Here is a 12,500-nt window from a genome sequence, read left to right as displayed (position 1 = left end):
TGCGTTTTCCTTGTGTGTGTGTGTGTGTGTGTGTGTGTGTGTGTGTGTGTGTGTGTGTGTGTGTGTGTGTGTGTGTGTGTGTGTGTGTGTGTGTGTGTGTGTGTTTGTGTTTGTGTTTGTGTTTGTTTGTTTGGGGGGATCATGTAATATTGTGTGCACATTTGACTGCTGAATTCTAACATGGAGAACTATTCATTTTATGATATGCATTTGCTAATTTGATATAAGAAGTTAAACTATCACATTAAATTTATCACACTATTTATCACACTATTTCTAATATGAAGTAAAACTATTGTGAACATAACTGGGTAATGATATGTAAAAGATTGATGATGCTGATACTAAAGAATATGACATAAGGGGATTCCATTATATGCATAATAACCATATTTAATTATTTTAGATTTGTTGACTATTGCCTGAGCATGATGCATAGAGGGCCTGACATTATTTGATGCATTTACCTACAGATTTTTATTAATAATTGGCTATACCTTTACTTGGTACAGCTTTTTTTACATTACTTATTATTGTTGTTTTAGACGTCTTTGGGCCAGTGGTAAGGTGCCAGTGCCATGTTTAAAGTATCCTCTTTGACTTTCACATAAAGTATTATCCCACCATATACTGCACAACAGAAATAAAAATTGTCTATACCATTTACCCTATTTTTTTCAGAAGAGCATGATGACACGCGTATTATTGGTAGGAGGAGGCCTTACCAGTGCTCTTACAGGTGCTATATTGAGACGAGAACTTCCGCATGTAGAGTTGGTATTATGGGACAAATCCAGAGGGGCAGGTATGTACAGAAAGGGTAGATTTAGAGGGATAGTTGGATTGGTATAAATGATGGTAGATATATATATATTTTTTTTATACTTTGTGTTTTTTTTATAATGACAGTGCTTTGTTCATCTCAGTATTGAATAATGTAGCTGGTATGTCTTCAGATTATGTAGGTTTGAAATAAAGATCATATAAATGTTGAATCATCAACAAATTCCTAATAGCTGTAGCCTTCTAGATATGAGAAAAACATAATTTTCTTTGTTTTTTTTCTTTGCTTTTTTTCCTAATACATTTTAGGAGGACGGATGGCCACTAGCCGGAGCCCCCACGATAAGGAATGCACGGCAGACTTGGGTGCTCAGTACATATCAGCAACTCCTGAATATGCAAAACTTCACACTACGTATGTATTATTATTTCTGAAGTATTTTTCCTTTATGTTCTTACATCCATTTGATATTGTTTGATTATCATGATTATGAGATGGTTATAAATCTTGTTATTTTATCGAATATATAGTAGATGTGGAGACATAACTGCATTTTTTTTTTTAACTATTTCTTTTTCTTATTGACATCTGTTTGACTTATTTAAAAGATGATGTGTAAGTGTTTTATTCACATTTTTCATACTTATTTATGTGTATTAATTTCTCTCAACAGTTATTATGAAGAACTGATAAATGCAGGAGTGTTAGCACCACTAACTACAAAAGTGGTTGGCATGAAAGTCACAGATGAAGGCACAAAGCATTATGTAACACCAAGTGGAGTATCATCCATTGTGAAGCACTTTATGAAAGAAGCTGATATTGATGCAAAGTAAGTATCATCTCTTGGGAGGTAGGAGTATATATATATATATTTTTGTATTGTTTTGTTTTGTTTTTTTATAATTGTGTATATTTTAACAGCTAGGGAAGATTTATTACATTTTGTGAATCATCTGTTATTTGTTATCTTTTGGTTTATATTCATATCACTTTATTTCCTGGATTTGTTTTCTGGATTTCTCTTTCTCTTTCTGGAAGTTTTAATGAGCATTTCATTTTCCAGATTTGGTCACCATGTTAGTAGTATAGAAACAAATGATGGCAAATGGAACGTCAAAACTCAGCAGGGAGAAGCAGATAACTTTGATGCAGTTGTACTCACCATGCCTGTGCCGCAGCTGTTTGGCCTTACTGGATCAGTCAAGGAACTTTTAGGTATATTAAGCATGGCTGATACTGATACTTTGTCCTGAACCTTGGGTTACAAATAATAGCTCCTTTAAGCTGAGAAAATTTTGTAGGACCTGAGAAATTAGTATTTAAGGTCAGACCCTAGTGATTTTTTTTGTTGTTAAATGTTGTTTCTTCAATGTCTTTGAAAATTTAATTAATAAATGGAAATTTGGTGCCAATTTATGGTCGTATTGCATGTGGAAAAAATTAATAACCATCAATATATGATCATGCTTGGACTTGAGATGCAATGATAGCCAGGAAGTATATCTTTACATAATTCAAGATGTGTATTTTCTATGTAGAAATACCTTTTCTGACATTCTTGGAAATTTTGGTGCTTTTGTGAATGGGAGAGAAGTTATCATTTGCTACATTTTGACTTGGTTTAGGAAGTCTTGTCTGATTAATAATTTTGAAGAAGATACTTCAAAATTCTGAGAACATTCCATTCCATTCTAATACTGCATATTTTTCTTTCAGAAAAGGATGAGAAACTACGCTCAAATTTACAAGCAGTTGATTATAGTTCTCGTTATGCATTAGGCCTGTTCTATGAAAAGGGCACATCCATTAGCTTAAAGGACAGTGAAGCATCGGCCCAATATGTTACAAATGACCCAATTATTCGCTTTGTTGCAATTGATAATCAGAAGCGAGGTGCAGGTAAGCTGAAAGCCATTTCTTGTGTAGAAGAGATCTATCCTGCTAGCTGGGTATAATCAGAAGGTCTTGCTGAGAAGAGCTTTTTGTACATAGTTGTGATAAATAATGAACAGTAGGTAGTTTAAATAATCTGAATGTTTTAGGACCAATCATATTGAACTAGTCTGTACTTAAACTGATTTGCACTTCTTGCAGAAGATAATGCTCCATCAGTTGTGATACATACTTCAGTGCCTTTTGGCAAAGCTCACGTGGAAAAAACACCAGAGCAGGTGCAGCCCATGCTAGTTAAACGCGTCAAGGAAATGTTCCCTGAATGGCCAGAACCAAATTTCATTAAGTGCCAGAAATGGAGATTTTCTCAGGTATTGCTTACTTTGCTTGCTTAACATGCTTTTTATATTTATATTTGGAATATTGTTTATAGAAAATTTGATTAGATAAAGTAGACTTTCATTAAACCAGACTTGATAATTCAAAATGGTACGACTTCTTTTCACCAATAAAGTCTGAGGATTCCAATCATAAAACAGACTTTCTGACCTCAGTCTGATGATACTGAAGATTCCTCATTTATTCAGAAATCATTCAAAACTATAAAAACTTCAAATAAGTTAGTCAAGGAACCAGAGGAAAGGAAAGGTTGATAACACACAGACTTGTCTTCCTGATATTCTTCAATAACAGTCCAGATTAGGAAGGAAAAGTCTGAGCGCTGGTTATATCATACATTTGGCTACGCGGGACAAAGTGCTGCCTCAATTAGTCTGATTTACTGTGGGTCTACTGTTGCTAGAAGAGAGAGAGAAATAAAATGTATTGAATGAGATGATGAATATGTGATATATATTTATCTAGATGTTGAAGATGGTGCTGTTTACTTTTTCTTCAGGAAATGGTTACATTGACATTGCCTATTATATGCTTGTTTCTTATTTTTTCTTCAAGGTTTCTTCAGCATATCCTGGTCTCCCAGGATGTGTAACGCTCTCTGATGGCTTAGTTGTTGGAGGAGATGGATTTACTCATTCCAACATGGATGGCTGTATAGAATCTGCTAAGGCCATTGCAGCAGCTGTTGTCCAGTATGTTAGTAAATGTTAGCATGCCTCATATTGTTCTATTGCATTGTAAAGTGTCCTTGTATTGAAACTAACAGTGGATGTGAATGATATGAAAAAAAAGGCTGTGGGAATTTGGATTTGTAATAAACTAATTTGTTATGTAGATTAAGAAAAGATTTGGAAGCTTTCATGTGAGCAGCTTTTGAGAATGTCATATTTTACACCAAGTAAAGGTGTTCAGTATTGGACACTGATATTATGAAGTTGGCTTTGTACATCACAGAAGTAGACTTTCTTTGTTTTGCTAACATCAGAACTGTAGTTGAATGAAATAATTTAGCATAATAAGCAAAAATAGAAGATTCACTAGAATATTGGAGATCCGCAGGTAAGGGGAATTCCATCGTAAACTAATATCCTGTAGTAAGTAGAATCTTGTTATATAGACTAATTGAAGTTCCTTTCACAAACAAGTTTACCAGCATATACATTAATATTATTCATACAGTAGTCACAAGTATGCATAAGATTTTATGAATATCTGTAATTATTGTATTATAATTCTCTAATTTATTTTGCATAGTAACTCCAGTTTACAGTTCACAGTATATTTTCTTGAATCATGTACAGAATTGTAACTTGATATGTATATACAGTGATGTCAATAATAAATGTTCAGATTATGGACTGACACCTACTTTCTTTCTGTTGAAAGAAATACTAACCATTATGTTTGTTTGAAATATTAATTATAACTTCTTCACATATTTATGTTAATGATTATATCTGGGCAAGGAAAGTCCTCACTATATTTAAGTGTGATTGTAAACAAAGTTACACACAAAAAATTGTCTTTCTTTCCTTCTCTTACTATTAAGTTGAAAAAGTGAAATTAGAGAGAGAAGTTATTGTTCCAACAATTGGTATAAAAGCATAGAATGATACTGATATTAAACCAGTGGCAAATTCCAGTTTTTAAGGCATAGAAAAATTATTGTGTATAATTAATTTCATTATAAGATTTTAAAAACTAGTATATTCAGAAATATTGGAGGTTTTTGTTGGAATGTTAGATAAACCTTTGTTACTCTGTCTTATGATCACATGAAGCAAATGCATGAAGAAGAAATTGGCTTTTACCATGCAAGGATTCATTTTTATTGAAATTGTCCTGAGATTTTATCAGTTGCCATAATTTTTGCTTATACAGGACAGCAAATGTGACTTAGATGTGATTAATGTTGCTATAAGTGGTTTCTCCTGAGAGATAGCACTGAAAACAGAATATTCCTGTGTGTGACAAAGTAAAAGCTTCAAAGATGAAATTGCCTTCTCATATTAATCAAGCATTTGTTATAAGCTTAATGACAGTTTGCAGTTGGGAAGGTAGTAGGCAGGTAGAGGTAGAAAGACAGAAAATCATTCAGATAGTCTTTTGCGAAATATACAAGCTGGTAATGTAAAAAGCAGGTAGTTAAAAATCAAGAGAAGCGCAGAATTGTTAAATTTAAACAGTGCATGACTAGTCAGATATCTTTGTACACTAAAACTGGTCAGACATGAGTTAAGGTGTTAGAGACTACACAGTCCTGTGTCTGGCAGGCTATAACCCACCACCTCCGTGCATAGAACCCTAAGAAATAATCAACCTTGAGGGAGATGCTATATTCACAGACAAACTTATGTAAAAGATGTATGGAATTTTGTCTTGAAGACCCAGGTAATGTGAACCTTATTGGTTTGTTTAGGAGCATTTAGAAGCCTTATACATGGTACATGACTTGTCTGTGACTACTAAGGGTCAGTAAAATCCACTTACAACCATTCCCTTTGTAGGCCTGTATATATCAATGGCTTGGTGGGAATGCTATTTTCATTGTTCTTTTATGGTTGTAAAGCTGTAAATAAGAGTTTAGTGGCTTCTCACTTTTCTAAGATATTCTTTTACTGTTCCATTTTAAGGTTTATGTGGAATATTTTAAAAAATTCATTTTACAATAAGAATATATGGTAATACATTCTAATAATAATATTAATTTGAACAGGTAAACACATGATGTCGAAGGTCTAATGGTGTCGAGAAAGGAACAATGGTCTAGATCCACCAAGACATCTTGGATTGGCCAAAGCTGACTGATTGAAGTTTTAGAAGAATTTTTATATTATTTAATGGGAAATATGTACAGAAGATATAATGAAATCTACGAAAATACTCCGGTTCATAGAGATGTGGTTTTATTTCTCCATATTTTTACTATAATTTAGACATATACTTGAAATAAAATTTATGAACAGTAACATGAGAGTGTATGGAATTCTCCCCAGATATTAATGATGTAATACTACATGTTATGTAGTATTAGTGTACTTTAAATTAGTTGTTGAAATTGAAGACAAAAAAGTACATAAATCATTAAAAATCAAATACACCCAAAATGAATAATGTACATTATATATTCAGTAGCTTAAGCATAAGTAAAGAATTCACTTATAATCCAGTTTTATATAATCTGTATTACAAAATTGTGGATGAAATATTTAAATAAAATACATTGTACTGAAAGCAATTTCATAAAGTTAAACCATTCTAGTATTCGCTTGTGGAGGGGTGGTGGCCCGGGGCATCCAATCAGAGAGGGAAATAAAGATAAGTGGTTTTGAAATTTACATTTAAATCGAATATAGTGTATTTCATATTTCGTCTGTGATTACATATTCAAAATATCTCCCTTTCTCATAATACTTCTCAGCACTAGGCCTTACACTTGAGTCTTTGAGGCATATAGGTAAGGAGTAGGCATCACCAGACTCCTGCACGTCACTAGATCATTCAAGTCTAAGGTTAAAACATTTAAAGAGGCATTTAAATTTAAGCTTCTAATTCTAAACATTGTACAGAATGCTAATAATATTTGAACATTGTAGAGTAATTAATTAGATCTTTACCTATAGAAGTGTTGCGTGGTATCAAATAATGGAATCGGCTAAAAAGGCTTAACAAGAAAAAAAATAAAATAAAATTACGATCTTTGCTAATTACTGGCATATCGATATCGGTAAATTGCATACGCTGAATTTATCATTTTTGAAAGACGGTCTTATTAATTAGACATAATGTGCACACTCTGGGTAGCCAATACCTGTTTTTCTTAAAATCTGAAAGCATCATGTGCTATTACGTCATATGATGACGTTTCTTCCAACCACTGAGCTGATTCCAACACAGCTGATTAGAAAACGGAAGGAGGGTGCCAGACACAGAAAACTGTTTTAAGGGGAACTATATTAAACCGTTACGTAAGTTCATTCACATTACGATGGGAGCGTGTACCCACAAATGATTCCAAAACGTTCAGGTATACAATCAGACATATATACAGATAAATAGATGAATAAAGAGAGAGAGAGAGAGAAAGAGCCCCTTTGTCTTTGCCCTTGGTATTAAAGTCTTTTTCACACAGAAACTTTTTGCTGATCGTATTCGTACATGCGTGATGTAACAACACAGGAAGTGTTGGTTGCGTTAGCATCAGCGTCCTTGTTAGACAAGAGAAAAAAAAATTGATAACATGCCTAACCACAGAATTCTCAGCAAAGGAAAAATATGCGGCAATCGCTGAATACGTTTAGTATTACGGAGATATAAGCCCTCTATACACAGTAGTAGGTCAGCATTGGTAACAGTGAGCAAATAACAAAATCCATGCAACACGCACGCGCATGTCTATGCGTGTCTATATGGATGAATAAGTAGATAAGTAGTTTGACGAATTAATGAAACAAAGTATCGTACAATTACACGAATAAAGAACAGAACGTTTTACTCAACATCGAAACAGTGGAGGAAATGACACCGACATCCTCTCATAAGAGAAATGAAAGTGGGTACCACGAACAAACCTCTTAATGAAAAAAGGAGAGAAACACAATAGTAACAGCTACATCACATCACAAGAATATGGAAAAGGGAAAACAAGAAAACGTGAAAAAGTAACATACCGTATTCATAAGGAAGAGACTGGGAGTGGTAATTCTATCATTGACGCTTTTATCAATTACGGGAGAAAAATCATAATATTGACGACAATAATGCTACAGCACACACAAATATTACAATATCATTGCAAGAAAAATCACATCATTTGACAATAATACCAATAGCACACACAACTATTGCAAAATGTTACATATATTTATATCAATATACAACTATCATAAAACTACTACAATAAAAATCGCATGTAATTTGGCAGCAATACAGTGGTACACATAACAGATAAAATATACTACAAGAAAAAACAGCAAACAGACGACTATTATATAATTATTACTAAAACTTCTTACAACGAAAGTCACATACCAACAGCACACAACTAATTAAAAACTAGTACTGAAAATATTTAAAAAATTAACCAGACACACGCAACGACTACAAAATTATAATATATGTATGTATATATATATATGGATATATATATATATATATGTATACTAATATATATTATAAGGAAATCACATAATATAACAGCAATACCATTAGCACGACAGCCACGACTTCGAGTACGACACTTTCCTTCTCCTCGAGAACGACAGCGCTCGGAATATCAACACAGAGGTTGATGGGCGTCCCGTGATCAACACTCCAAAGGAATATCTCATGGCTGCTAGTGACGGTAACTATGCATGTGAATAAAGAAGTGAGGGTGGAATTATGGAAAGGGGGTGGATATAAAGGTTGGGTACGGGTTTGGTCGCATTTGGGGTACTTTAAGCAGGTTGTTGTGGGTGTCTTCCATCGCCTCTCGAAAACTGGGTGGTGAAACCTGTCAAAGTGTCGAAGTGTCACGGTGGGTTGTTGGGTTTGTAGGGCAGAGAAGGGTTGTGTGATGGATTCATTTTTGGGTTGAGGTCGAAATCTGTGTCCCGTTTCCTGCTAGTGTGGGTGTCCTTAACCCCGCCCACCTCTCGGATATGGGTCGTCTCGAGTGTAGGGTTTCAGGGGGTCAACCCATATTTTTAAGGGGGTTTGTGATGGTAAATAGGCCTCGCATGTTTCTTACTTAATCATCTCATTTGTATCTATCGTTTTGTGACTGTTCCTGCCTAGAGAAAATTTCCGCAGGTGGGACGATTACTCAGTGGTAAAAAATTCAGATACGTTGGTTATTTTGTCTATCAGGAGAGGAATGCTGCAGTTTACATATTCTGTTGAGGCGGTATTTACAGTTGACATTGGGTATTTGTTAAAAAGTTCATCAGATTGTGAGTTGCGAAGGGCAGTTGCTGTAATCCCTTCCATTCAATTTCTTACATTCTTTCAAACTAAAATTGACATTGCCAGAAACCCAATAGTTCTTATGTTAATATATCAACAATTAAATCGTATTTACTCTGTTATCTCCTGTATTTATGTACAATGACGGTTGAACATATTTATACTCATTGAAACTTTGAGTTGTTTAAATGGTTGCAGATTTTGTATAGGATATTTACAAATGAAAAGATGGAAAAATAACTTTTTGTTTGATGATATTTCAAGATGCCTGTTCATAGGCTGTCTTTTGGGGAATTTTATGTGTTATAAACATATAACTGAATATTTCATATAGTTTAAAACAGATGACAAAGAAATTTTTCACAATGCAACCAACTTGTCTCAGTCAAGATTGATAGCTAAATATAGTATACTTGTTAAAATGTAGTATCATTATATGCATTGATTTTGATAGAAATATGTTGCCTAAATGCAATCACTAATATCATGGTATCTATACTTTGTTGGTATTATGTATTTATAGATTGATATTGCAAGTACACACTAATACAGACATACACAATTATAGATACAATTGCATACATAGAGCTTACACACATACATTCTCACACTTGCACTTTCAGACACTTCACTCACACTCACTCACTCACTCACTCACCACTCACCACTCACCACTCACCACTCACCACTCACTCTCACTCACTCTCACTCACTCTCACTCACTCTCACTCACTCACTCACTCTCACTCACTCTCACTCACTCTCACTCACTCTCACTCACTCACTCACTCACTCACTCACTCACTCACTCACTCACTCACTCACTCACTCACTCACTCACTCACTCACTCACTCACTCACTCACTCATACACACACACTCACTCACTCACTCACTCACTCACTCACTCAATCACACTCACACACTCATTCATCCATTCATTCATTCATTTATTCATTCATCCATTCATTCATTCATTCATTCATTTATTCACTCACTCTCTCCTCACTCACTCTCTCATCACTCACTCACTCACTCACTCACACTCTTTATACACTCACCACTCACTCACTCACCTCTCACTTACTCATTTAACTTATTTGCCACTCACTCACCACTCACTCACTCACTCATTCACTCACTCACTCACTCACTCACTCACTCACTCACTCACTCACTCACTCACTCACTCACTCACTCACTCACTGACTCACATGCACTCACCATACTCACTCATTCACTCACTCAGTCACCACACTCACTCATTCAATCACTCATTCACTCCTCACTCATTCTCACTCACTGACTCACACACATATACTCACACATAATCATACTCACACATAATCATACTCACTCACACTCACTCATAGTCACACACACATACACACTCACCCCCCCCCCACCCCCCCACATACTCTCCCTCTCCCTCTCCCTCTCCCTCTCCCTCTCCCTCTCCCTCTCCCTCTCCCTCTCCCTCTCCCTCTCCCTCTCCCTCTCCCTCTCCCTCTCCTTCTCCCTGCCTCCCTCCCGCACCCACACCCACAACCACACATTCACTCACACTCATTCACTCACTCATTCACTCACTCATTCACTCACACTCACTCTTCACTCATACTCACTCATACTCACTCATTCACTCACACTCACTCATTCACTCACACTCACTCTTCACTCATACTCACTCATACTCACTCATTCACTCACACTCACTCATTCACTCACACACTCATTCATTCACACTCACTCATTCATTCACACTCACTCATTCACTCACACTCACTCATTCACTCACACTCACTCATTCACTCACACTTACTCATTCACTCACACTCACTCATTTACTCACATTCACTCATTCATTCACACTCACTCATTCACTCACACTCACTCATTCATTCACACACTCATTCACTCACACTCACTCATTCACTCACACTCATGCATTCACTCACACTCACACTCATGCATTCACTCACACTCACTCACTCATTCACTCACACTCACTCATTCACTCACACTCACTCATTCACTCACACTCACTCATTCACTCACACTCACTCATTCACTCACACTCACTCATTCACTCACACTCACTCATTCACTCACACTCACTCATTCACTCACACTCACTCATTCACTCACACTCACTCATTCACTCACACTCACTCATTCACTCACACTCACTCATTCACTCACACTCACTCATTCACTCACACTCACTCATTCACTCACTCATTCACTCATTCACTCACTCATTCACTCACACTCACTCACTTACACTCACTCATTCACTCACACACACACAGCAAGAGGTAGAGCAGGATGAGAGTGGTTTACTAGCAATGTGAAAATACATATGGAAACCACAAAAAGAAGGCTATGGAAATCACTAATATTTTATGCTCCTGGCTCATGAATTGCATTTAGGTTTATGAAGGTGCCAGATTTTGTATCTGTTGTGACTTGTATTTTTTGTATTGTATGAATTAAAGAATCCATGGGAGGAATTTTTTGGATATATTTTCAGTTATTTAGGTCCCAGACTTAACAAGTATGGAAGAAATATTTTGTCCAAAGGTGGAAAAGGAAAATTACGCTTATATTGATTAATACCATTTGATAAGTTACTTTCACTGCAGGAAAGAGAAACTGCTAATTGCTTTGATTTAGGTTGAAATGGTTGAGTAATGAGGAAATGAGTTATCACACTGTGCTGATATAATTCCAGACCCCACTGCAGGTTCACACCTAACTGGGACTATACCATGCCTTCTGTCCAAGCGTGGGAATGTTATAGTCAATGAGGAAATGTCTCACGTACAGGATGGTAAGGCGACAGTCAACGATTTTGTGATGGTCGAGATGTATTTAAGTGACGTGAACGTGTCACACCAATCCTGTTGGTAGTAATTTGTCCATATGCTTGATAATTTGTTGATTGTCTAAAGTATGTTGAACTATGTACATAAAATTGCCCAGGTAGAGAAAGACAGTAAAAGCAATAAGCAGTAGTTAGTTTACCTGATTCTAGATATCTTGATAACTTCGTTTGGGTATATGTATTTGTAGTTACTGTATATACTTCTGTGCGTTAGAAAATATAAAAGATGATTGTTGAATACATATCTCCAGTCTTAATAGGCACATAATTGATCTTGTTTGTCACTGAGTATTTCATTTTGTATTGTATGATTTCTGTCTTTTAGACCGATTGATTTGATTGGGCGCTCTAGTAAAGACAAAAGCAAAAGCGCAAGTGGAAATTTTGATGATCATGTTATCTAAACCAACCATGTGATTTGAATTGGGTATGTAAAGAAATTTATTCCTTGGATTTATATTCTAAAATTATTGCTTTTTAACCTTTATGTCAGTGTGACAGCTTGTAATAGATGGAGGAGACAATTGTCAAAGTGGTAGATTTTTTGAACCAGTGAATATTAGAGTAATGGAGAGAAAATCTTGTAGCT

General features: G+C 35.5%; 2 protein-coding genes across 10 annotated transcripts in view; both read left to right on the top strand.

Moving 5' to 3' along the window:
- Nucleotides 1-5,976, top strand: part of LOC113826839 (renalase) — a 7,120-nt gene extending 1,144 nt beyond the window's left edge. For 3 of the 6 annotated variants that reach the window (XM_027379730.2, XM_027379731.2, XM_027379732.2), the window contains exons 2-9: nucleotides 682-805; nucleotides 1,093-1,198; nucleotides 1,458-1,616; nucleotides 1,851-2,002; nucleotides 2,504-2,686; nucleotides 2,882-3,051; nucleotides 3,635-3,785; nucleotides 5,796-5,976. In XM_027379730.2, the coding sequence (XP_027235531.2) occupies nucleotides 682-805; nucleotides 1,093-1,198; nucleotides 1,458-1,616; nucleotides 1,851-2,002; nucleotides 2,504-2,686; nucleotides 2,882-3,051; nucleotides 3,635-3,785; nucleotides 5,796-5,821 (1,071 nt within the window). In that variant the 3' untranslated portion in view covers nucleotides 5,822-5,976. The remainder of the gene's footprint in view (nucleotides 1-681; nucleotides 806-1,092; nucleotides 1,199-1,457; nucleotides 1,617-1,850; nucleotides 2,003-2,503; nucleotides 2,687-2,881; nucleotides 3,052-3,634; nucleotides 3,786-5,795) is intronic. The other 3 variants (XM_070126438.1, XM_027379735.2, XM_027379734.2) reach the window with 3 other exon arrangements.
- A 2,330-nt stretch (nucleotides 5,977-8,306) lies between these two features.
- The window catches only part of LOC113826836 (rabankyrin-5), a 92,685-nt gene continuing 88,491 nt past the window's right edge, over nucleotides 8,307-12,500 (top strand). For 2 of the 4 annotated variants that reach the window (XM_070126433.1, XM_070126432.1), the window contains exons 1-2: nucleotides 8,330-8,423; nucleotides 11,759-11,857. In XM_070126433.1, the coding sequence (XP_069982534.1) occupies nucleotides 8,408-8,423; nucleotides 11,759-11,857 (115 nt within the window). In that variant the 5' untranslated portion in view covers nucleotides 8,330-8,407. Of the gene's footprint in view, nucleotides 8,424-11,758; nucleotides 11,858-12,500 lie in introns of all 4 variants that reach the window. The other 2 variants (XM_070126435.1, XM_070126434.1) reach the window with 1 other exon arrangement.

This window comes from Penaeus vannamei, chromosome 10 (assembly GCF_042767895.1).
Source record: "Penaeus vannamei isolate JL-2024 chromosome 10, ASM4276789v1, whole genome shotgun sequence".
Taxonomy (NCBI): Eukaryota; Metazoa; Arthropoda; class Malacostraca; order Decapoda; family Penaeidae; genus Penaeus; species Penaeus vannamei.
The sequence above is the reverse complement of the archived record's forward strand: the minus strand, read 5'-3'. Positions and strand labels throughout refer to the sequence as shown.